Source organism: the organism of the source record quoted next, unplaced genomic scaffold (genome assembly GCF_019419815.1).
Source record: "Pyrus x bretschneideri cultivar Hongxiangsu unplaced genomic scaffold, Pyrus_bretschneideri_v1 Contig49, whole genome shotgun sequence".
In the NCBI taxonomy this organism is placed as follows: Eukaryota; Viridiplantae; Streptophyta; class Magnoliopsida; order Rosales; family Rosaceae; genus Pyrus; species Pyrus x bretschneideri.
The window spans coordinates 2,478,078-2,503,847 of NW_025999786.1; the positions used below are offsets into that span (position 1 = coordinate 2,478,078).

Genomic DNA, 25,770 nt, shown 5'->3' on the forward strand with positions numbered 1-25,770 from the left:
TTAATTTATAAATTAAGATCATGAACGCATGAAAAATCCTTGTATTCGAACCCGATTCTTCGCTTGCCTCTGTCGAGTGTTATGCAATTGATCCCACCAAGCAGCGACAATTGCTTTGTGATGGAAGGCAATCATCGTCAACATTTTTGTCTCGGGAACTTCCATAACGGCGAATAATCTATCTTCTTCCACCGGCCAATCTCAGAAAACTGACTTTCTGCTTTTAATCATTACCCTTTGCGGAAACTCTATCGTTGTCGGCGAGTAGTGAATAAGAGACATGTCTCCTATTGTAAAATGAATGGCATTCGAGAAGCTCTCATTCAAACAAGGACTTTGTCTGCTCAACCATTTATGGAATCCATTAGTTTGATAGAAATCCCAAAGGGTTATTTGATTAAAGATTGAATTGAGGATTACAATGGAAGCAGCCAATGGCTTAAATAATCTGATTACAACTCCTTGGGACAACTCAAAGGTCATAGGTAATTAAAAACGAACGCAAAAGACATTAATCAGACGACAAACGGAAAGTCCGATTTTTATTATAGAACTTGAAATGTAGCTTGGAAGCCTAAACGGCCTTTGGCAAAAATTCATTATATATCACGACAAAGCTATGAGTTTGAATCATGACGTCGTTCCTTTTCTGAAAATATATCATGGGCACAAATTGGAGCTCAAACGCCAAATTTGCAAATTCGCTGCATCCCTTTGTCTTATGTTGGTCTATTTTCTCTTCTAAGCTATTTGTTCTACATAATGCCCGCTTTGAACGCAGAAACCACATCCTTTGAGGCAACAATTGGAAAGTGCTTTTAAATTACTGAAATCGCTCTTAGAGAAAATGTTTTTAAAATCAATCCTTAGTAAAAATGTTAGTTTATCCTAAAAAAAGCACTTCAATTGTTTACTGCTAGAAGCACATAACTAGTGTTTCTTGCAGGATGCACTTCTTTGATCTTCGTTTCCTTGAATAAAGTGGAATGAGTCATAGTGAACTTGCTAGGTGGATTTGTTCGCTATCTTTTCCTTGAATGGTGACCTACTCATGTTCGTCATATTCATTTGGAGTGCTTCATCTATGGGTACCATGCATTGGAAATTGCGTAGTTGCTTAGTTAAGAGCCTTTCTACTTCCTTCTAGATTTGCCTTTGGTGCTGCTGCCTCAGACGGTGATTTGTAGATCTGTGCTGCTCTTCTCGTAGGTTTGCTCGTCTGTGTCGTGGTTGCAGTACATGTTGTTCGTCTTTAGCTGGTGAGCGTGCTGCTCATGTTTGCGCTTAGCATTGCATGCCAATTGGACTTGAGCTTGAGTATCCTTGAGTTTCTTCTTGTTCCCTGTGTTGCATGTTCTAGTGTGAGATAGGAGAAGCTCCATACGAGCCAAGTTGTGGGTAGACATTGCACCTGCGTTTGGGTCTTGAATGTTTCTTGTCAACGTGTGGACCCAACCATGAGTGTACACTTGCTCGTTGGCCAATCAAGGAATGCACACTTCTTTGCACGCTAAGGAGGGAGAAAATGTTTTCGTAGGGGCTAAGGCGGAAGTGCACACTGCTTGAGCACTCAATTAGTGGCTGGTTGAGTGGCTATTTGTCGGGACACATCAAGAAAGAAATATTGTCATAAACTCTTGTCCTGCTTCATGATACCTCGTCAGGAGCGTGCTGCATTTTCATGTGCTCGAGGAATTAAATCACCAAGGTGGTATACGCGAGTACGTTTGTTAAGTCTATAACCTGCTAGGATAGTTTTGTATTGCCATTTGGAGTAGAGGAGCTCGATTGACATTTCAATGAGTGGTAAAAGTGGAGTGGACGTGGGACACGAAATTTGAGCTGGGATGGGTTAACTCTAAGAGAAAATGGGGTGAAAAAATTTGTGGTTTAGTCGCCAGTTTGCCGGTCAAGTCAGCTGGTCAGGTTTTAGCTGGCTAACCAACGACCGGTTTTCTTTGTGATGGAAGGCAATCTTCTTCAACATTTTTGTCTCGGGAACTTCCATGACAGCGAATAATCTATCTACTTCCACTAACCAATCTCAGAAAACTAACTTTCTGCTTTTATTTGGTACCCTTTGCAAAAACTTTGTCATTGTCGGCGAATAAGGACTTTGTCTGCTCAACCAATTATGGAATCCACCAGTTTGATAGAAATCCTAAGGGTTGTTTGATTAAAGATTGAATTGATGATGAAGCAGCCAATGGCTTAAATAATTTGATCACAACTCCTTGGGACAACTCAAAAGACATTAATCAGACGACAAACTAAAAGTCCGACTTTTATTTTAGAACTTGAAATGTAGCCTGGAAGCCTAAACGACCTCAGATGGAAAAATTTCATTGTATATCACGACAAACGCTATGAGTTTAAACCATGGCGTCATTCCTTTGCCGAAAAGATATCATGGGCACAAATCGGAGCTTGAACGCCAAATTTGCAAATTCACTGCATCCCTTTGTCTTTTGTCGGTTTATTTTCTCTTCTATCCACTAAGCTATTTGTTCTACATAATGCCCGCTTTGAACGCAGAAACCACATCCTTTGAGGCAACAATTGGAAAGTGCTTTTAAATTAATGAAATCGCTTTTAGAGAAAATATTTTTAAAATCAATCCTTAGACCAATTCCAACCCTTGGAGTAAGTCTAAAATTTTTCCTTCTAAATTTAAAATCAATCCTTAGACCAATTCCAAACCTTATTCTAAAATTGGGTTAAGTGTTAAAATCTAAAAAAAACTCAAATTCCCCCCAAGATTTAGCCCAAAAAACTTGGTGGAGCCCAGAGAATATGGCCCACCCACATAGGGCTGTCTGCCCTAATGTTTGATGTGTAACTGAGCCTAACGGCTCTTTTAAGATTTGGCGGCCACAATCAGTTGGGCTGTTGGTTCATCCAACGGTCAACATTCAAATTTTATTTTTTAGTTTTATATTTATATATTTATTGAATCTAACGGTAAAAAAAAAAAAAAAAAAAAAAAAAAATCTAACTACCCAAATTTAAATCCAACGGCTAAAATAATTAAAAAAAATTATTTAACTCAAAATTCACCAAAAAACTCTATAAATACATATGTATTTGTTCAAACATCCATACAAAACTCATTTTTCTTCTATAATTCTTCCAATTTTTCTTTCTACCATATTCCAAAACCATTTATTCCCATTTACGTTCTTTCAATCTCTATCATGTGTTTCATATTCTTCCATAGTGTTTCATGAGTTTCATGTGTCGATTTAGTGATTTTTCAATATTTATCGGAATTTAAATATTTTTAGGTCAAAATGTTCATAAAATTAATTTAGGATAGTCTACATAATTTTTTTTTCTTTAAAAAGTTAAGTTAAAAAAAAAATTATCCTAAATTCATTCTTGAATAATCTGGAGCTAAAATTTAGGCCGGAAGGGTTGGAGCAAAAAAGCTTGTTTTTGGGTTAAAACCTAAATTTTCTAGGCTAAAAATTTTAGGTTTTACTCCAAGGGTTGAAGATGGTCTTAGTAAAAATGCTGGTTTATCCTAAAAAAGCATTTCAATTGTTTCTTGCTGGAAGCATATAACTAGTGTTTCTTGCCGGATGCACTTCTTTGAATCCTCGTTTCCTTGAATAAAGTGGAGTGAGTTATAGTGAACTTGCGAGGTGTATTTGTTCGCTTAATCATTTCCTTGAATGGTGACCTACTCATGTTTGTCATGTCCATTTGGAGTACTTCATCTGTTGGTACCATGCACTGTAAATTGCGCAGTTGCTCAGTTAAGAAACTTTCTACTTCTTTCTGTATTTGCCTTTAGTGGGCATAATGGTGCCCTCCGCTGCCTCAGACAGTGATCTGCAGGTCTACGCTGCTTTTCTCAGAGGTCTGCTCGTCTATGTCGTGGTTGCAGTACACGTTATTCGTCTCTAGCTGGCGAGCGTGCTACTCGTGTTTGCACTTACCATTGCATGCCAGTTTGACTTGAGCTTGAGTATCTTGAGTATCTTTTTGTTCCCTTTGTTGCCTGTTCTAGTGTGACATAGGAAGAGCTTCATGCAAGCCAAGTTGTGAGTGGACATTACACCTGGGTTTAGGTATTGAGTGTTCTTTGTCAAAGTGTGGACCCAACCAGAAGTGTACACTAGCTCGCTGGGCAATCAAGGAATGCATACTTCTCTGCACACTAAGGAGGGAGAAAAAGTTTACGTGGGGGCTAAGGTGGAAATGCACACTGCCTGAACACTCAATTAGTGGCTGGTTAAGTGGCTATATGTCGGGACACATTAAGAAAGAAATATTGTCATCAACTCTTGTCCTACTCCGGGATACGTCATTAGGAGCGCGCTACATCTCGATGTGCTCGAGAAGTTAACTCACCAAGGTGGTCTGCTGCACGAGTGTGTTTATTAGGTCTATAACCTACGGGGATAGTTTTGGATTGCCATTTGGAGTAGAAGAGCTCGATTGACATTTCAATGAGTGGTGAAAGTGGACTGGACATGAGACACAAAATTTGAGCCGGGACGGGTTAACTCTACGAGAAAATGGGGTGAAAAAATTTGTGGTTTAGTTGCCAGTTCTTAGGTCAAGTCATCTGGTCCAGTTTTAGATGGGGAACCAACGACCGATTTGGTTGAACGGGTCTGAAGCTGCAATGCGCATGAGCTTGGTTCAGGCGTTGGGCTTACGTCTGAACTTGCTGCATATAACATCCTACATCGACCAATAGATAGGGGTTGATGTGCCTTATATGTACATGCTCACCTCCATATAGCAAGAGGCCTTTTGGGAACTCACTAGCTTCGGGTTCCATCAGAACTCTGAAGTTAAGCGAGTTTGGGCATGAGCAATCCTAGGATGGGTAACCCACTGGGAAGTTCTCGTCTGAGTTCCCATAAACAAAATTGTAAGGTTGTGGCAGGGGCCCAAAGTGAACAATATCGTGTTATGGCGGAACCGAGACTGGGATGTGATAGAATGGTATCAGAGCCACTCTGCCGTGTGGTGCGAGTGTGCCGACGAGGATGTCGGGCCCTTAAGGGGGGTGGATTGTAACATCCCAAATTGACCAACAGAGAGGGGGTGATGTTCCTTATATGTATATGCCCACCTCCTATAGCACGAGATATTTTGGGAATTTACTGGCTTCGAATTCCTTTGGAACTCTGAACTTAAGTGAGTTTGGGCGAGAGCAATCTCAGGATGGGTGACCCACTGGGAAGTTCTCGTCTGAGTTCCTATAAACAAAATCGTGAGGGTGTGGCTGGGGCCCAAAGCGGACAATATCGTGCTACGGCGGAGCCGAGACTGGGATGTGACACTGTAGGTCGGGCTTGGACCTATTAGACTGCAACAGCAGCTGCAAATCTGCTTTGTAGGCTAGTTGCATTGCGTATTGGGCTTGCATGAATTAGGCTAGTTCGAGGCTGCTATTACAGCTGTTGTTGCTATAGTTTGGGTCTCCATGGCTTGAACAGTAGTTATGGCTATTGTTGTAGCGGTTGCATCTAAGCCTGCAGGAGGAGGTAGCTGTTGAGACTTTGAGGTCCGCCGTGCAGAGCGGCCAACGGGGTCGTAACCAGGGCCTCCCTATTTTCTCCATTCTTCAGTCCATCTTCAGGCATGTAAGGAGTGTCATTCGTCGTGGTTTTGGAATTTCTAACCATATTTTTCTTTCTTTAGGGCACACGAATCAAGGAATTAAAAATTTAGAGACTGTGTGCGTTGGAAAAATTCGGAAAGAATTGCAGTTTCTTTGAGAATTAAATCAAGTTGTCAATCAAAACATCAATTTGTGGTAGCAAAAATCCGCAGTTTTCAGTCTTGATGAAATTGTATCTTCAAAACGATTAAACACCCTTTAATCAAAGACCAAAGCCATGCGCCTAAAGACTTGGGAGGAGTTTTGGCCAATAGATCTAAAGAGATAGAGTTTCGGACTCGATGGCTTAATAAAAGTTCACCAAAAAATTGGTATAGAATGGAGTATTTATAGAGAATAGAGTTGACCACCGGTGATGGATCTTGCACCATGCATCGACTCCCAATTGGCCAAGGTGTGTCATCCGTTGGATGTAGTTGGAAAGTATCATTAAGATGTTGAGATATCTTAAAGATGTTTGAGAATAATCCTTAATGATATATTAAATTAATAATAATATCTAAGACTTATCTTTGGAGAGTTCTTGGTTGGATGTTACCTGTACATCTTTGAATAAAGGAATATGTCTTTTGGTGTGGAAAACTTAAAAGTAGGAATGATTATTAATTCTATCGTTAATTCTCTTGTCCTATCTATCTCCTTGTCATGGGCAAATGAACTTAGAGAAAATGTCGTCAATAGCTCAGATCTGTTGGTGTGAAGCGAACTTGGACTTTGCCAATATAATAAAGGGAGTTTTAACGAAAAGTCTACGATACTGTTCACTTTAACGAAAAACCACATTTTTACATTAAAAAATCAATCCTGGTACTATTCACTTTACCCTTTATTTTGTTCTTATCATTAAAACTCAAAGTTTTCAAACCCTTTTCATTAGTTTTTCTTATAATAAAAGATAATTCTCGTCAATTGTAAATAAAAATTTACTAGTCAGCTTCAACATTTTAAAATTAATTTGAACTCCTAATAATTTGACATACCCTAAAAGTAATTTCAGTTCAAGCAGTCTGAAAATATATTCTATATTTAACATTACTCAGTAAGATACTTACAAATTTCGAGATCAAAATAGCGACGTGCCGACGGATCATAATTCATATACTTTACCAGAAGACAAAAGTGAGTGAAGCAAAATAGTAGAAAAAATAAAAAGAAAAAAGAAAAAAAAGAGAAACAAAGTAATGAATCAGGGCCCGTCGCCATCATAGTGGGAGTCGCTATCCCTATCCACCTTTAAATAATACCAACCATAAATAATCCCACGCCTTTTCCTTTCCTTTTTTATCCTTTCTTTTTTATTCCTCTCTCTCTCTCTCTCTCTCTCTCTCTCCGATTGATCACCGGTTTTTTAGCAACCAGCCGCGATCGAAGAAGTCAGAGCCGCCGATTCGCTGGCCGCCGAACATCTGGAAATCTCTCTGCTTCTTGGATTTCCAACTTCCTCAGGTATTGCTGCTGACTCTCCTCTCCCTTTCTCTTTGATCTGATTTTCTGTTTGTTTCCAGAGAAAATTATGGAACTGAAAAGAAATAAAGTTGTACTCCCTCTGGATTCTTGAAAGAAAAGGTCAAATTTCACTTCAATTGCGCCAATACGTTACATTCTACTCAGTTGCGTGGGAAAATTCGGATTCAGAATTTAAATTTCGTTTGAGGAAATTATACGAAATTTTAATTCCGAATCAAATTGTTGCTTTTTTTATTCTTTTCAAATTTTCAAAAATAGGAACTATAAAATCATCTGACTATTTATAAATATGATACTATTTAGATAAGAGTATTAGTTACTGTTGGTTTAATTTAATGATCGACAGTTAGTAGAGAAAAAAATTAAATGAAATGCTGTGATGGGTAATGTATAACTTTTCTTGCAGAGCTGAAATATTTTTAGTAATTCTGTACTTTACTAGGAACTGCACTGTATGTATGCGATTCTGGGTATTAGTAATTCTCTACTTTCGGGTCAAATGAACATGTTACAGAAGCCTTGTTAACCTTGGTTTATCGAAATTTGGTTTATATTAAGGTTCATATAAGTTGTGAATCTGAAAACTGGCAAAGCTTTGACATTATATGATCTTGAGCAATTGCGTGTTACTTGGTACTTAATCATACTAATTTACATCTTTCTAAGATTTTTGAATGCCTTAGAAGCCTTTAGTTTTGATGAATTTTGTGCTCACAAACATGCATATGTGCATATATCTAGCTATGATCTCTTTCCGGATATTGGTATCTTATACTATCAAGTCGTTAATCAAGAACATGCATTCAAACATGATTCCATGTCATCAACAGTTCGAATTCATAATCCCTTTGTGCGCGTCTGTGTATTTTGTTGGATCATATTATCAGATTGTCAATTAGAATGGCATTTAGATATGAGTGTTTTTGATAGATGGTCTTGATCTTTAGTGTGGCAAGAAAACATGTTAGTATACTTACATGACAACATTACCACGCATATGGTCTCTCTTTAATAAGGATGTCCTCATTTTTAGAGAAGTAAGGAGCATCTATAGCAATGTGCTCTATTGATTTTAAATTTCGAACCATATAATCGTTTAGCCGTTTGATTACCATCATGATTACTTCAGTATTTATCTAGAAGATACTGTTCTTCTATTTGTTTGTCCATAGTTGGATAACTCAATGGTTTCCAAAATGACCTGAAAAATGAGTGGTACAGATCATTGAACCACATTGCATGTCAGGCCCACATGACATCCATATAAATGGGAATCCTTTCTTTGGAAAGGCATTATATATGTGCGCGCGCGCTTGTTGAACACGATCAAGTGCGGAATTCCACCCCTGATCTAGCCTGATATGTGCACTTTTTATAAAAAAAAAAAAAAAAATTGGGAACTGGATTTGTTTCTGTTGGTAAATTGGTAGAATTGCAATGATGCAAATACTGATTATGTTTTACTTTTCTTACAGTGAGTTATTGGTGGATGAAAGTCAGTATTTGGTTCTTCTGAGTAGAGCCACCTGTATAGGAAACACATCTTGGTGACCAAATGAGCAGAACTGATGTTATTTGCAGTAGAAGGAGGAGGGTTCTTCTCATCTTCAGCTGCTGGGTATAGCAAGGGCCTAGCCGTTCTTCTCTTGGGTCAGAAGAAAGAAGATAAACCCATGAGAGTTTCGCCGTGGAATCAGTACCGGTTGGTGGATCAAGAATCTGACACTGACCTCCAGCTGGCTTCCACAAAGAACCGACTTTCCCGCGGCTGCGCTTCCTTTGTCTGCTTTGGTCGCGCTTCCGCCGGGCTCGACACTCCATCTCCTCTTAAAGTGGGCCCTGCCCAACAGCAGGATATCTTGCCTGGATCTCTTGTTTCTGACGAAGGCAAGGATCATACTGCTGATGCTGATGATGACCATTTTGCAAGAAAGGTTGTTGTTAAAAGTAGCCTGAAGAATCCATCCAAAAGAAATCCAGCTTCTGTTGAGAGTGCTAATGAACGTGAAGCATTGAGTGAACCAGGTAGTGATATTCCTGGTCATGCGGAAACGAGGAAAGTGCAGTGGACAGATGTTTGCGGGAGTGAGCTTGTTGAAATCAGGGAATTTGAGCCCAGGTATTTTAAATTTTATATTTAAGTATTATGAATCACAATATTACTAAACACATTTTTATCTAGCCCATTAGTTGAACTTAGAGTAAACTAGCTGCAGGCTCTCCAGAAACTAAGCCTCATTTCTGGGGTTTTAATTTGGTGTTTTCTCCCTAGTACTGGAATATAAGAGTAGAATCACTCTTCATGGACTTTTACATTTCTATTGTTCATTGACATTTCACCTGTATTAAAGTGAGGATACACATATATGAGATGGTGAAATTTAAGGTAGATTTCCAATTAGTGAGGAGAAATATAGATGGTTGCATTATCAGAAGGATGGACGGAATGTATTTGATTGTGGTAGGGATGTACCTCTAGGGTGTTTGGGTGGGGGACTTCCAAATTCCAAGGCATTTTGGCCAAAACTGAAGAAGAAATGGCTCTGAAAAAGTTGGATAAGATTAAAGGAATTAGAAAATGCACTTCATGTGCGTTGCAAGGGCATGTGACAGAATTGTAAATGACTCCTCCAAGTAGTAATTTTCAAATCCCTCGATAATAGTTTTGTAATGCTCATGCGGTACATTTCTAGTCCCTCCTTTCCAACTTTTTGTCATCCATTTTTTCATCAGTATGCCTAACTCCCTTGTAAATTGGAAATTCCTCGTCCAAACAGACCCTAGCGTTGGATAGGATTTCAATTATAGTTTTGTTGTATAGTTCGGAAGTCTAGGTCGATTTATGAATAGGAGCTACCTGCTTGTTGGGTTGTTAATGCTTGGACTTAGGCTACAACTATTTTTTTTTTTTTTTTCATCATCAAGAACGTCCAACTTGGCAAGTTGGGGCTTACCAACCCCCCAACCCATAAATTTGGTTACAAACCTGTACAGGAATTCAACCAAGGTGTTTAAATTGAGATTGTGTTCAGCTATTTTCCCATTTACTTTTTATGGTAGGCTGACGGATGAACTTAGAGCTTCGAGCCCATGATGAGTTGTCGTTAGTCTATTAGGAATTATAGTCTTTAAGAGGATTAATTGTTTTCCCAATTGAAGTTGTTTTTCCAATTGGAGTTGCTTTCTCAATTGGAGAATGATTGATAACTAGATTCCAATTAGGATTAGCGTTCCTTATTGAAGAAGACCTTTATTATGTCTATATAAAGGTGGCAATAGCATTGAAGTAGAGCAAAATAATAAGTTGTATAGCACTCAAGGAGTTAGAGTGAGAGAATAATGTAAGGGGCAAAGTGTGTGCGAGAGAAAAGAAAAGAGATAAGAGTGTATTTCTTGTTCGTTCAGGTTTTTCGTCAAGTCTTTGACCATGAGGCTTGGCAAGATACTTAGTACTCATTATTGATATTGCGAAAAATTGTTGCTGCTGCCCCGTGGACGTAGCCACATAGTCGAACCATGTAAATTCTTGGTGTTATTTGTTTTCGGTTTTAGAGTTTGTTTTTCCCATTCTTAAACGTGATTTTCACAACACTAGGTTGGTAGAGTGGACTGTTTCCCTCTAACGGGATGGAGGGATTTATTTTATCGGAAGGGGCTACCCAAATATCTATTTGCAGTTTGTGGATGTATCTCTTGTACTTTGAGGGAGGACAATAGGTTTTCTGAATTTGGTTTAGATTATTGAATCATAATGCTTGTTATTGTGGTAGGTGTTAAAGTTGGTTTTGGGAAAAGAGTTAGTACAGTGAATCATCTTTTCCAATTTCTTCATACTGTACAGGAATGTGCTATTGTCTTCTCTTGCTTCCTTTTCACCTTCTCGTTTAATCTAGTTGATCCTGAAAAAAAAAGATGGATATTCATGCTTTTGGAGCTTCACTTGTAAATTAGTTTTTCATTTTGTTAACACTTTTCTGACCCATGCTTAGCTTTAATTTGGAACCTAAGTGCACCTATTCAAGTGAATATTTTTGCATGGTTGGTGCCCCATAGGAAACTTAGCACATGCGATTTGCTCCAAAGGAAAAAGTTGTATGGTTGTTATCTCCTCAGTTTGTGCACTTTGCTCAAAGGCGAGTTGAGTGTATTGATCATACCTTTTGCCATTGTCCATTTACTTTGCAAGTTTGCCAAGAGATTTCAGTTCCTTGATATTGGTGACTTGGGCTTAGGTTTATATGAGAAGGCAGTTACGCTTAGGAGAATTGTGGTTTAACAACTTGACCTTTAGAGTTGGCTTGATATGGTCCTTCTTTAACAACTTGACCTTTGGAGTTATAGTGGTTGCCTAATATGGTATCAGAGCTCTTGTTGTAAGAGCTTCTATGATCAGAGCCTGTAATCCTTCATCCCCATTTTTATGTCAATTTGCAACGTACAGGGTGGTGGTCTTTACGTATATGTTGATAATCATTTCGGTTTTAGTTTTCAGATTTCACTATTTGTGCTTGAGATATGAGAGGGATGAGGGAGAGAGGGGCTAAGGAAAGACGAATGAATGAAAATAGAATCATTCTATTCTCGAGCTGATTTTTAGCATCTCAGCATTTTAGGGCCCTTCGGTTCTGCTCGTCCGGTCTAAAAGCAAAATTAAAAAAAACCAGCACTCAACTGCTGGGAAGAAATGACAAAGAAAACAAGCAGCAAGGATCGACTGTCATCAATATGTTCTTGATTATACTTGTTGAATACTTCTATATTAGTTTTTGTCGGATATTTGAGGGTTAATTTTACAATTTGTCATATGTTCTCTGCAAGATGTTTTTCTTGCATTCCGTGCAATCCGGGAAGTATATATTTTTCTGTTTCCTTTTTGTTTCACCTTATTTTGCGTTGTTTCATTTCATTTTTTTCGTACTACATTTAATTTTTGCTGAGATGGAAACGGTGTCATATTGGCAGTGAAATGGACGGATCAGATGATGAGTTCGACAATGGGAATGAAAGAAGTTGTGCATGTGTGGTTATGTAGTTTGGTTTTTACCTGACGATCATTTGGGCTTCTCCTCTCTCTAGATGCAAACATTTCTTCAGGTAACTTACTGCTAACAGAGCTTGTTTGGTTGATACTTATTTCCGGAAGAAGAAAACGGTTTTTGAGTCCATGCAAAACACCACCATAGCAAGGAGTATTATTTGTCACCATGTCCGTCGGAATGAACATTCATGTGTATATCAGGTTGCTGTGGGTTTCAATTTTGTCCCTTTGGGTTTGGAGACATCGTTTCGTTTGTTATTCTTCCTCCTGTGTGACTGCACTGTTCATTATTTTGTCGTAATTAATGTATTATTTTTTGTCCTTCTGATTTGGGTTAATGAATTTTCAGTATTTTCCTATTCTCCAAAAACTAAAACCTTTGAAGAATGACTGATGTTATGCTCTATAGTCCAAGGCACTTTGTTGGATTTTAACCGAGCATTCGTCCCCGTTGCGTATGTTGAGCTAGTAACCTGAGCTAGGAGCATAATTGAAAGAGATTTATTGGTACTCAAGAGACTGCTGGGCGTCTCGCAGAGTGACCCTAACGGGGAACTTTTTGTTTTTTTTTTTTTTGGGGCTTAATCTGTCTTTACCAAAGATCAAGAAGTACACTTCTACTCTGGCTGATAAGGGAAGGCTGCTTTTTTTATTTATTTTTTATTTTTTATTTATTCCGAATCCAGGTTTGACGCTGACTAGATCCTTAGCGAAAGCGCTAAGCAAGCTACCTTATGTAATAAAAACCTAGGAAAAATAACGTCAAATTACGACTCGTGTGTTTGTATGACGAGAGCAAATCAGAGCGACGTAGAGGATTCATTTACGGGTTCAGTTGTGGTGGCTTAGCTTGTGAAGAAAATCATATAGGTTTGTGGGCGTGCGTGTGTTGTTCACGGGTGACAAGATCTACGATTCAAAATGTTTTCATATTAATAAAAAGAATGTTCGGTGACAATCGTTCATTCACGTTAATTACTGAATTCTTATAGCGTTGTCGGGTCTCGGTATTCATACTCAAAATGCATTGTAAGCCTTATATGCATCTAGGCCGGAGTTTGGCCCTTGCTGTTTAATTGCATGTGCGAAGGGTTATTATTGATGGAACATGAAGGAGTGGCTAGAGAGGCTAAGGTGCTCTGGATTGCTGCTAGCGTGATCTTGATCTTCAGTTGAGGGAGCAAGAGAAACTTCTTCTTAAATCATACTTTGATGAGATTCTTGTAGAAGAAAGTTTCTTTAGATAGAAAGCTCATGTGCAATGGCTTAAATCTGGGGACAGAAACTCGTCCTACTTCTTCAAGGTCATGACTAAAAGGAGGAACATAAACAAGATTGTTTCTAATTCAAGGAGTGATGGCACCATTGCTACTAGTGATTGCGACATCAAAAATGAAGCAACCATCTTTTTTGAATCCTTGTTGGGTCAGTCCATTGAGGGTAATCACCATCGGTTAGAGGTTCTGAATAATCTTATCAAGAATCCGCTTTCTTGTGAAATGGCAAATCCCTTATGCTGTGAGGTTACTAGAGATGAAATAAAAAGATGCGTGCTTCTCTATGAATCCCAACAAGGATCCTGGTCCTAATGGTTTTAAAGGAATGTGTTTAAGAAAAACTTGGTTCTGATTAGTGGAGACATTATACGTGCTATTCAATAATTTTTTTTCTTCCAGAAAGCTTCTCAAGGAGTTCAACACAACCATCATCACTTTAGTTCCCAACCTATCTACCATGGGTGATTTCAGGCCTATTTCTTGTTGCAATACTATGTACAATATCATATCCATGGTTCTTGCTAATCGGCTCAAATCTGTTCTTCCTCATATAGCTTTTGTTCATGTTAGGAGGATCAGAGACAATATTCTTTTAGTCCAAGAGTTACTTAGAAACTATCACAAGGATAAGGGGTCTCCTAGGTGTGCTCTCAAAGTTGATCTTATGAAAGCTTATGATATGGTTGAATGGGACTTCATCCTTAGCTCCTTGGTGGCGTTCAACTTCCCTCCTGTCATGATCAATTGGATCCTTTGCTACATCTCGTCCCCCAAATTCTCCATTTATGTGAATGGTGAATTGACAGGATTCCTTGCTAGTAACAGAGGCTTGAGACAAGGGGATTGTGAATGGTGAGTTGACATGATTCTTTGCTAGTAATAGAGGCTTGAGACAAGGGGATCCTTTGTCCCCTTACCTTTTTGTTATTGCTATGAAGGTGCTCTCTTTATTAATTACCTCTAATATAAATGCTAGCCCTTCTTTCAGATACAACTGGAGCTGTGCAGTCCATTTTGCTCATATTTGTTTTGCTGATGACCTCATGTTTTATGGAGGGGATTATCAAGGACTCTTTCATGCAGCTTTAATTCTTTGTCTGGTCTTAAGGCCAACCTAACTAAAAGCTCCATTTTTCTTGCAGGTGTGGATGAAGATGAGCATTCCAGAATTATGCTGCTTTTCAATTTTACCATAGGAATGTTGCCTATTCGCTATCTTGGTGTGCCTCTCATTTCAACAATGCTTAATTTGCAAGATTGCTCCATTCTTATCGAGCGTGTTGAGGCTAGAATTAGAGCTTGGGAGAACAAGGTCCTCTCTTTTACCGGTTGTTTTACAACTTGTTCAATCTGTTCTCTGTAGTATGCAAGTTTTTTGGGCCTAACACCTCATGCTCCCTAAGAAAATTCTCTGCGATATTGAGCAAAAGGTCCGAAAATTCTTATGGTTTGGTAAGCTTTCTGGTCATTGTGTTGCTAAAGTTGCTTGGGATGAAGTGTGTCTTCCTATATCTAAAGGAGGTCTTGGGATTAAAAAATTGATTGACTGGAATAAAGCGCGTATGGTTAGACACATCTAGAACTTGCTTTTTGATGATGGCAATATTTGGTCTGTCTGGGCTAGAATCTATCTTTTGAGAAATATGAACTTTTGGCAGATGAAGATCTCCTAAAATTGCTCGTGGAATTGGAGGAAGCTTCTCCCATTGAGAGATTCTGTTCAGCTTTTCTTTTTCCACAAAATTGGAGATGGTAGGGGAACATTTCTTTGGTATGATAAGTGGCATCCTTTAGGTCCTCTTGTTGTCAATTGGGGTTGCCAAATCATTGCTGATTCCAGGCTTCCAAAAACTGCTTTGGTTTGCAATATTTGGAATAGTTCTAATTAGTGCTGGCCTAATAATTCTTCTCATGAAATGTTGGAAATTCAAATTTCTATGTCTAATATTGTGCCAAATCGTAACTTGGGTGATATGATTTGATGGACACCTTCATCGTCGGGCATTTACTCTTCTGCTTTTGCTTCGAATAGTTTTCAGCAATCCAAGCCTACAGTAGGTTGGTCTAAGCTTGTTTGGTATAATCAAAATATTCCCAAGATGAGCTTCATTCTTTGGTTGGCTATTAAATGCAAGCTTTCTATTATGGATAGAATTTTGACTTTTGCTCCGTCAGTTCCTGTCACTTGCATACTCTGCTCTATTGCTACGGCGTCCCATTGCCACCTCTTCTTCGGATGTCCTTTTACCAATGGTATTTGGTCTTTGGTGCTATTCAAATGTGGTGTCCCTTGGCTAAGGCTCCGTTGGCCTCTTTTTGTCATGTGGGCTACTAGCCGTTGCAAGGGAAAATCTTTATCGTCAATAGTTTTGAAGTTAAGTCTTGTTGCTACAGTGTATTATGTTTGGAGGGAGCGGAACAACCGTAGATTCAAGAACTCATGTCAACCCGCTGCAATGGTTCTCAACTCAATTAAGTCACCATTAGAGTTAGATTGAGTTCTTTGAAAATTGCCCATTCTGCTACTAATGACTCTACTTTATGGGAATGGAATATAACTATGAATAGTTAGTGCTTATTTTTGCTACTTTGATGCAACGTTGTTAGCTTTGCTGTCTGTTTTTCTTATAGCTGCAACTGTTTGTATTTTCAGCTACTCTTTGTTGCTTGTATTTTCTTTTTCTCATCAATATATTTTATTTATCAAAAAAAAAAAAAATTCATGTTTCCATATTTATCCATAAAATAGAGAAATAATAATCGCTCACCTTCTTTCCTCTCCCTATATACTTGTTTAATTCTATATGTTGTTTTCGCTCGATTTATTTATACAGGTCACCATAGATGAGTTTGTACTAAGCGAAAAATGATACATGATAATCATTTTCTCGAAAAATAACAGGACGAATAACTGGCACGTGTCTCTCGGGATTGTATAAACCGTTAGGCGCAAAACTCAAGCCAGCCAACAAACCTGACTAGTCTTGCATCACAAGAGTGACTTTAGAATTAGAATTCGAAGGAAGCCGGGCATCTCCTTTTTCACAAACTTGGCCGCACCTTATCCACAAAAAGCACTTCCGACTCCATCTGCTTCAATGGATAACACAAACAAATCCCAACCCCAAATTCCTCAGAAAGCAAAAGAACACGAAAATGTCAGTGGCATCTTCCTTCCCCTGCATCAAAACCCCACCTGCATCACCATCTTCCTGCTCACATTCTTCTTCTTGTTCCTCAAACCATTCTTTTATGCTCTCTTCTTCCTCTTCAACAAAGCCTTACTATGTCAAGTTCAGCATAAGGAGCTCCCAAACTGAAGGCCCTATCAGAAGACCTGGTGCTCCTTCTCTCCGGGAACCCTCCCGCCCGTCTTCCCCTCTCACACCAATGCCTCCTTCTCCTCCGTCTCCTTCTCCGCCGCCTCAGCAGCCCTCGAAGCCGGAACAGGTTTCTGGGCTGACCATGGTGGAGGACATGAATGCGGTGACCTTGGAGTTCCAGAGGCAGAAGGCTAAGGAGATTCAGGAGTACTTCAAGCAGAAGAAGCTTGAGGAAGCTAACCAGGGTCCTTTTTTTGGCTTTGTCGGCAAGAATGAGATTAGCAATGGCAGGTAAAAGCTTTGGAGTTGGTTTATCTATCAGACCTTTCTTGATTTATGCGTGTCCTCCTTGGGCCGTGTTCGTTCATGTTAATCTTCTATGTATCGTTCAATATGTCCTCTAAAGGGCAGTAGTTCCACTTATGTGTGAAACCAACAAAACGATTAGTGTGCTTGGAATATGTCAAGCGCACGCATTGAGTTGGATTTCTTCTATCCTACTTCTTTGAGCTTTGGCTTCCCTCTTTCGAACTGAACCTGCTAAATCATCGGGTTTGGGTTATATATTAGCACACTTCTTATATTCCCTGCCTCGTCTATTTGTAGTAATGGATGGTGATGTAGTCAGCTTGTTCTTCGAATGATGAAACAATAAGACACCGTACTTCTGTCGTTTTACTTATTCATTAGAATCAACATGCTTTCCCTAACTAGGAGTCGGAATTCAGGTTGTGATCTATGTCTGAGTTTGTCATTTCTTTTCGATCCTCGACCAAACTAGGATTTCCCGAAAGAAAGGAAGGAAATCTGCTTCCTATTTGGGTCTGTGCACTTGTGTGGCATAGTTTAGTTTGTTCATCTGTGATCTTGTTCTCATGTATTTGTGATTTTGGCATTACAGATGGGCAATGTTCGGTTTTGCTGTTGGAATGCTAACAGAGTATGCAACTGGCTCGGACTTTGTTGATCAAGTAAAGATACTTCTCTCCAATTTCGGAATTCTAGATCTGGAATGATACACACCAGCGCGGCGGGGTGTTAAAAGCCTCAATACCTTCTCTTCTCTGGAGCTGGTGCAGATACATTCACTGTTTCACTTGTAACTTTGTTGAGTAATTTGTTTAAATTTCATTTCCGAGAAATACTTGGCCATTGTCGCTGCTGTTTACTTGCAAATTTACAACGTTTACCAGTACTTCAACAGTAGAAAAAGTTCCTCAGAGCTCGTTCGATAACATTTTTGTTTTGTTTTGTTTTCGGGTTGTTTCCTTTTCAAGTAAACAGAGACAAAGGCTAAAAGAATGGGTGGAAGGTCGAGAGGGAGGTCAAGAATTGAAACTAAAACTGAAAACTATCTGAAACTGTTTTTTAACTTTTGTTTTATAAGATTATTCCCTGGATTTTCTTTCCCATCTTCCTCACCTGTATCATCTCCCTTCTCTTTATTGTGATCTTCAATTTGAAAACAAAAACAAAAATGTTATCAAACGTACATTATGCACTTTGTACTAATTCTTTGTTGTCAATATTTTTACACGCAACTCCATTGGCGTGTCATGTGTGTTGGACTGTAAAATCTAAACTAAAAACCCAAAACACAGCCTTCAGGCGCCACTGACTAAGCACCTCAGAGCACATTTTCAATGCTTTCCGTGTCAAGATACATCAAATTGGTGAACTAAAGTCTGCAGCAGTGTTTTGTGATATTTGGAGTCGTTCATGAATGCTCGAAATGCAGGTTGATCATACACATGACGGCAGGATGATCTGAGTAGAAACTCCAATACATAAACTGATTAACGCTATGTCCATTCGTTTTCGCATACGAGTAGGGTTCTCCCCTCCCATTCCCCTCCTCTCGCTCTCTCTTTTTATTCTTCTCTCTCTATAGAGAAGCAACACAAGATGTTGATGTGGCTATAATTGTGAGCGTTCAAATAGGAGGGGACTGGAGGGGAGGGAAAATGGGAGAGAAGAGAATCCGGATCCTTTCACATATGTCCAAACTAAAAAGTACATGTACAGCATCATAAGAACAATGGTAATTGTGCAGTTGAGAGAATCATCAGAGTTCAGATGCCTAGCTACATATTTTACAGAAAAAGAAGAGCATACACAGCTGAAACTAATCAGCTCATCACCCCTAACATTTACTTGACAACTGCATAGATGAGAGTAAACAGAAACAGCACGCAAACGACACGCATTCCCTTTTGCAGATAGAGCATCTTTGCCTCCAGTCTTTCCACCCTAGCCTCCACTCGAGCTATCCGCGCTTCCAACATTGCCAGCCGTGCTCCCCACCTTGTCTCCCCAACATCTACGCCATCTGCGGTGCTCTGTGCATAATCTTCACCCTGCAGAGAATCGTCTTCCCAAGCTTGATAGTTACACATCTCAGCTCAACAGACTAAAATTCCTGGATAACATCATAACATTTTCCAAGTTACATACTTTCACAAAGCTGTCGGTGCAAATCAAGGTAGCCCTAGTGCTTTCAACAACATACGATACAGTGTGATTGATGACGTTTTCTTAATCATTTTTTGACAACACGATATTCTAAACTACCTTAATATGCAGAAGAGTAAACAAACTGGGGGCAAGGAGGCCGGCACTGCCCTAACCAACTAGCCTGACTCACATCTCCAGACGCTTCGGTAAATTCCACAATATCCATAGTGCATCGTAGAAATGATCTACAACTCTAATTTTCTACCTCCATTCTGGGTTTCATAGATTTCCTCCGCTGCGATTCGATTTTCTATCTAATTGCGAAAGACCCACATTTTACACAAGTAAAACAAATTAAAAAAAAAAAACAGATTAAAAATATGCATACCTTTTAGGAGAATCTTGTATTTTCTTGTTTGAGCTGAGGGGCTCGGTGTCACCAATTATTCTCCAGGATTTTGAGGGTTTCTTACCAGTCAAGATTCAGGATTGGGAGAAAAACTGGTCGGGAGACTTGTGATGTCCGCACCCGTCAGTCAGGCAGCCAAACCAAATAGGTATTACTATTGGTTGAGGCCATGGGCCCTGGGCCACTCGCATCTCATCACGTGTCGTCATCAGACCGGCTGGGCTTTATTTTTTTTAAATTACACTTTTTCGTTTTAAGCAGGAAGTTCTGATTTACCATTAACGTGTAGAAATGTTATAATCGAAACTGTTGATTTTCTTTTCGATGAATTGATTGACCTAGAGGTTAGAGATTTTCTTTTTGATGAAAAAATCTCAATTTTTTGTTAATTAAGTCACGTAGCTTGCGCGTGACACATTTTAAAGAATAATACTATCATTTTCTTGCAAAGAAGCACTTAAAATTGCATATAGATTGTGAATCTAATTAGCAATTTATCTTTCAAAGTTAACCACATATGTTATTCTTGTCTAGAAAAATAAGCCTTTAAACTCTTTCATTTTATTTTTTTACAAACGATAGTATTTACAGTAAGAGGGTGGGGGAGTGGATTAAGACTCACAATGAGCTAATAATAATATAGTTCAAATTCACATTTGACAAGAATTGAACATAAGATATCTTACTTACAAGTGAAAAAGAATACCACTAGACCGTAATACAAGGTGACAAGTCTTTAAACTCCTTAAAAGCTGTCAATCTATCCTCCAAAATGTACCATATGCAAATTATGTGACTTAAATTGACAGAAATTTGAATAGAATAGTTTTGCGTTTTATAGTCAGGATGCAATTGACAACCTTTTAAGAAATTTAAAGACTTACTTTTATTTGATAAAATGGTATACTGACTTAATTTATACTTCGAATAATAATTCAAGAACAGAGCAGACGTCTCAACAACTGAAAAAAAATCATAAATTTTTTAATGAAATAATCTTAGTTAAGAAGGAAAGGAGAACAGTAGAGGAAATATTGTCCATGACCAAAACAAAAATTAAAAAGAAATGAAGTAATTGTCACGTGCTTACACGTGGCCATATCGTACTTCCTTCCTCTTTAGGTCATCCGGATTTTCAACCGAGCGTGAAACACAAGGAAAGCAGCCAATCAAGGACAAAACACCTCTATTTTCTCCCGCACAGTATGCCTCCAAATTGCCGTCCATGGACGGCCAAGATTCTCACATATTCGCCTACTAACCCTCCTCCTTTGCTTTCTCATTCTCCGTCTTCTTCCTCCTTTTGCTCTCTCTTCTGCTCTGCTCTGCTCTCCTCTCCTCTGCTCTGCTCTGCAACCCGTTACTCTCAGAAAACAACAGACTGGTCTCGACACACAGGCCAATGGGCTGTGTTCAGGCCAAGCCTCTCACGAACTCCACTCCTGGGGGGCTAGAGAAGCTCAAACTGGATAATGGGTACGTCGCAAATGGTCCCCTTAAAGGTCACAGACGATCAACTGGCCAGTTCCATAGGGACCCCCTTAAGCGGCAGCAGCAGAGGGGTGAGGCCAGAATTTCAAATGTCGAGCCTGGCAGTGACGGAAGCAGCAATGAAAATGCGGCAGCAGCGGTGGTGGATGAGTGGGGGGTGTTGAATGGTGGTAGTGAGGGAGAGAAAGATGATGGGAGTCACAAAGTTTCTCATAAAGTTTTTGTGGATGATGGGGAGATAGTGGATGGATGGCCCAAGTGGCTCACTGATAATATTTCGAGAGAGATTTTGACTGGCTTGGTTCCCAAGAGTGCTGACTCTTACGACAAGCTTGATAAGGTTCGATTCTTTTTGAACTATCGCTTTCAAATTTTTATGTTTTGGATTCATTAGAAGTGTGATATGGATTTTTTCTGTTCCTTCATTAGTGATTGGAATTCGTATTGTTCCGATATATTTTTAGATTCTTGAGTGCTTTTGTGGATGCAATCGAAAGCTAAGGGACCATTTTTCGTTTTTGGTTTTCACTTTTTGTGCTTGCGATATGAGACAAGTGTATGGGGGAAAGGTGAGAGGAGTAAGGGTGATGGGAGATGGAAAGAAATAAAAAAGAATGAATGAAAACAAAATCTTAAAAGTGAAGTATGCGACTAATGGAAAAGTTTGGATCTTCTCTTGTTAAATTTTGGGGTACAAAAATCACTAAAAGTTTAAGAAATAAATTTGGATATAAATTCATTAGTTGGCTGGATTATTGTTGAGAAAAAGGCTGGCATTTGAACCTTTTTTTTTATTTTTTATTTTTTTTATTTTTGTACCCCTGAATTTTTTATGTTGTAGGTTGGCGAAGGAACCTACAGTAATGTGTATAAGGCTCGAGACAGGGACTCTGGAAAAATTGTTGCCTTGAAGAAGGTCCGGTTTGATACATCAGAACCCGAGAGTGTTAAATTTATGGCACGAGAGATCATGTTTTTACGGAAATTGGATCATCCCAATGTGGTCAAGCTTGAAGGATTGGCTACGTCAAGAATGCAGTACAGCATTTATCTTGTTTTTGGTTTCATGGTGTCAGATTTGACAAGAATTATTTCCAGCCCTGAAGGGCTTACTGAACCACAGGTTTAAGCTTGTCCTAACTTGTGGATTCTGAATTTGGATGCTTTGATTCGTTGGACTCTCATTTTCTAACATGAATTATTGATACAGGTCAAGTGCTATATGCATCAACTACTTTCAGGTCTGCAGCATTGTCACGAGAGGGGAATTATACATCGAGACATCAAAGGATCAAACCTATTGATAGATAAAAGTGGAATGCTAAAAATTGCAGATTTTGGGCTTGCAAACTATTATGTTCAAAGCCCTAAGCGCCCACTCACAAACCGAGTTGTGACACTTTGGTACAGAGCTCCTGAGCTACTGTTAGGTTCTACAGATTATGGAGTCGGCATTGATCTTTGGAGTGCTGGTTGTGTCTTGGCTGAAATGTTTACAGGGAGACCACTTCTGCCTGGTAGAACAGAGGTAATTCAATGTTGTGCGTGTGCATGTGTGTTTGTCCAGGCAAGAAGATCAATTATTTGATCTTACTATCGCTGGCTAGTAGCTCACATTCTACTTGCTTTCAGGTTGAGCAACTTCATAGGATTTTCAGGCTTTGTGGCACTCCGTCAGAGGAATACTGGAAAAGATTGAAGCTGTCTACAACTTTTAGACCTCCACGTTCATACAAGCCCAGTCTTCAAGAAGCTTTCAAGGGTTTCCCTATTTCTTCTTTGGGTCTGTTGAGCACTCTTCTTGCTTTAGATCCTGTTTATCGTGGCTCTGCATCTTCGGCTCTCAGAAACGAAGTGAGTACAAATTGAAAGTTTTACTCTTACAATGAAGTGTTTTGTACCAATTTCATGCTATTCAAGTAACTTGTGTCCTTAAGATTGCAACCAGCGTTTTTTCTTCTATTTTCATACGCTTGAGTCTACAATTATGAATAATATACTTTGGTTATAAAACACATCAGTTTGCTGCAAGTTATTTTGCTAAACGTTTATTCTCTGTCTTTTACTTATTGTTCTTAGTATTTTCTTCTCGCTGATAATTTGAGGCGGTACAAAGGTATAAGGCTATCGATCTATGTTCAGAATTGCGAGTTTAAGATATCTCATGCTGAATTGTAATGTACTACTGATCGTCATAAAAATTTCACTTGATGAGTAGAAAAAAGTTGTGCATAATTGAAAAGCATCTCTTTTCAGTTTAGCTTCCACCTCCCCCTACGTTTTAGGAATCCATGACAATAGTATGAATTCTTGTTTTTGGTGTTGAGTTTGTCTTGCAAGTACATGTTTTACTCGTGAGATAATTTGTGAGTATTTTATACTAAAAAGGACTTCTGCTTACAGTTCTTTTTCAGAAGCCCCTTAGCATGTGAACTTTCCGATCTACCTATAATCTACAATGAGGATGAAGAACTGAAATTAGCCAATGAGCAGAAAAAGTAAGTTGATGCTTTCCCTTATTTAAGATAGATGACATAAACATCCTGTTAATTGGTTCAATGTCATTAACCTGGCTTTCTAATTGAATTTGGTCTTCCTTCTGTTCCGTCCACTAACGTCTCTGATGGATTCTGCTTGCACTAACTGTGAAAGTGCAAGAACCTATTCATGCACAAAGCTGTAGATATCACACTGAGTATATCCTCCAATTGTATGGTAGTGTGTGATTTCGAGAGTTATCAGATTAGAGGATGCATGATCCCGGTGTCTGAAACCCATGAGTACACACGCACACATAAGCTATGACAACTAAATAAAAATTTAAACTGAAGTCTTTGACCAGAAAAAAAAAAAGCGATCAAGTAGTTGATCTCGTACTATTTGATCCATGGCTAAAACACTAACCCCTAAATAACCAACATTAAAGTACTCTCGTTAGTGTTTTAACTCTCTCGACATGAGGGATGAGGTGCAAAGTAAGTAAAGGTGAAGAAAGAAGACATTTGATCTAGTCTGCTAAAGGAAAGACTGTCTGTATTCTCATAAAATGGTGGAATTTGAAGGAATGGGATATAGTAGTTATGTACTAACCTGTATGGATCAAAGCCTTGAAACCATTTAGGCATAGTTTTAATAAATCGAATTCGTAATCAACTTAATATTTAGATCTTTTACTGACTGGAATCAGGTAGTAGCTTGTAAAGGGCGGTGCTAATTATTTTCTAAGCCATGATATGTTTGCTTTAATGTACTTGGAAAATGTTTCCTAATTTGAATTTCATTGCTTGAGGTAACTGATTATGTTTCTCCTTTTATCAGGTCTAGGAATTCTAAAGTAAGACGGTCTCGAACACGTGAGCGCCGGAGACAAGATGTATCTGCTGAGAAAGTAAAAGAAACTTGTGCATCTTCCAACCAGGTAAATATAGTTCCTTACTTTCAAATTTCAGGGGACCCTTGTGGTTTTTTTTTTCTTACGGCGCACGAACAATTCACATAATTAACTGAGGCTAGCCAACCTATCATGCATGCAAGTGGAAGGCAAAAGAAAAGGTTCAAATAAAAAGAAAAGAAGGAAGAAGGTACGACAATGTCGGGGAGGAGCCTCGTCTAGCCCTTCTCACCTATACTGTTCGGCACATCTTTCTGATCATGAGACATTAGAGATATGTATATAGGGTCTATATCTTCAATTGGATTACTAAAGATTACGTAATATGTATACAGGGTTTGCAGGAGCAGGAGAAAACTGTTTATTCAAATTTTGAAAGTGAGCCAGGTAGCACTACCAGTAGCAACTCCTCCAGTGCAAACCAGGCAGGCCGGAAGGAAAGCCCGATCTTCTCCCTCTCACCAGTTGAAGGCCTTTCGGGTGCTTCTAAGTACGTCAAGAACCTACCCCCATTACCCAAATCTAAAGCGCGTGCCACCAGCAAAGACAATCAGATTAACAGGTCTGCATCCACTAGAGAGTTCAGAAGGTTCAATCCAAGGGAGCTAGAAGATTATGCTCTTGATGATTAGGCCCCATTGGATGAGCATGTAGAGCTGCTCCGTGTCTTTTTCTTGTAGTCCTTTTCCCTCTATTGAGTATTGACCAACATGAATAATCATGAATTTTTGGTTTCGTGTATAATGCAATGATTTTTTGATTAGGGTTTTGTGTTTAGGGGCTTGATTTAGTTTTCCGGCCAAGATAGCGTACGCTCTGTTCTTTACGGCCAATGACGGCAACGTCTCTGTTGAAACCCGAAAGTTCCTTCATATGGCCGGTAGAATTCTTAGAAGAAGCTATGCGACGACACAGGGTAAAATGGCATTCTCATTAGTCATACAAGTGAAATCTTCCAAGATAAATTGTGAGCTCATGTACTAACTTCCCATGGCATTTTTCTTCCAGCTGTTGGAAGAGATTTGACGTTCGTATTTCTTGTTCCATTAATAATAATAATAAACAAACAATCGCCATTTCTGTGGTGCAAACCGCTATTTGTAGACCTTAGCTGCGGACTGAATATGGTCTGTTTGATCAGATCTGAACGCCTGAAACTAAATCCCTAAAAACAAGCTTAGAGTGAAGCAGTGTCATAAATGACCCGTTGTTAAATTAAAAATGGTACCCAAAAACGGAGGTAGATTCTCTGCTCTCCTTTTCCCATACACTTCCATTA

At 39.0% G+C, this 25,770-nt stretch overlaps 3 protein-coding genes and 1 long non-coding RNA gene across 5 annotated transcripts; 3 read left to right on the forward strand and 1 right to left on the reverse strand.

The window, feature by feature from the left end:
- Positions 1-6,911: 6,911 nt before the first annotated feature.
- On the forward strand, positions 6,912-12,472 carry LOC103937963. Of its 2 annotated transcripts, none has more exons than XM_009347950.3 (3): positions 6,912-7,087; positions 8,584-9,227; positions 12,071-12,472. In XM_009347950.3, the coding sequence occupies exons 2-3, from the start codon at positions 8,677-8,679 to the stop codon at positions 12,138-12,140; spliced, it is 621 nt and encodes a 206-aa protein (XP_009346225.2). In that variant the 5' UTR covers positions 6,912-7,087; positions 8,584-8,676; the 3' UTR covers positions 12,141-12,472. The 2 variants fall into 2 exon arrangements, with proteins under 2 accessions (XP_009346225.2, XP_048424713.1); XM_048568756.1 differs by having other exon boundaries at positions 7,068-7,207.
- A 3,981-nt stretch (positions 12,473-16,453) lies between these two features.
- LOC103927891 (light-harvesting complex-like protein OHP2, chloroplastic) lies at positions 16,454-17,983 on the forward strand. The gene is made up of 2 exons (XM_009336853.3): positions 16,454-17,037; positions 17,648-17,983. The coding sequence occupies exons 1-2, from the start codon at positions 16,580-16,582 to the stop codon at positions 17,760-17,762; spliced, it is 573 nt and encodes a 190-aa protein (XP_009335128.2). The 5' UTR covers positions 16,454-16,579; the 3' UTR covers positions 17,763-17,983.
- A 980-nt stretch (positions 17,984-18,963) lies between these two features.
- LOC103927890 lies at positions 18,964-20,692 on the reverse strand. Its single transcript, XR_664268.3, has 2 exons — positions 19,589-20,692; positions 18,964-19,165 (listed from the first exon to the last, which is right to left on the reverse strand). It is a non-coding gene; the product is annotated as an uncharacterized LOC103927890 (long non-coding RNA).
- On the forward strand, positions 20,691-25,254 carry LOC103937966 (probable serine/threonine-protein kinase At1g54610). The gene is made up of 7 exons (XM_048568749.1): positions 20,691-21,440; positions 21,942-22,223; positions 22,311-22,628; positions 22,733-22,954; positions 23,504-23,598; positions 24,419-24,518; positions 24,827-25,254. The coding sequence occupies exons 1-7, from the start codon at positions 21,012-21,014 to the stop codon at positions 25,121-25,123; spliced, it is 1,743 nt and encodes a 580-aa protein (XP_048424706.1). The 5' UTR covers positions 20,691-21,011; the 3' UTR covers positions 25,124-25,254.
- The last annotated feature ends 516 nt before the right edge of the window (positions 25,255-25,770 follow it).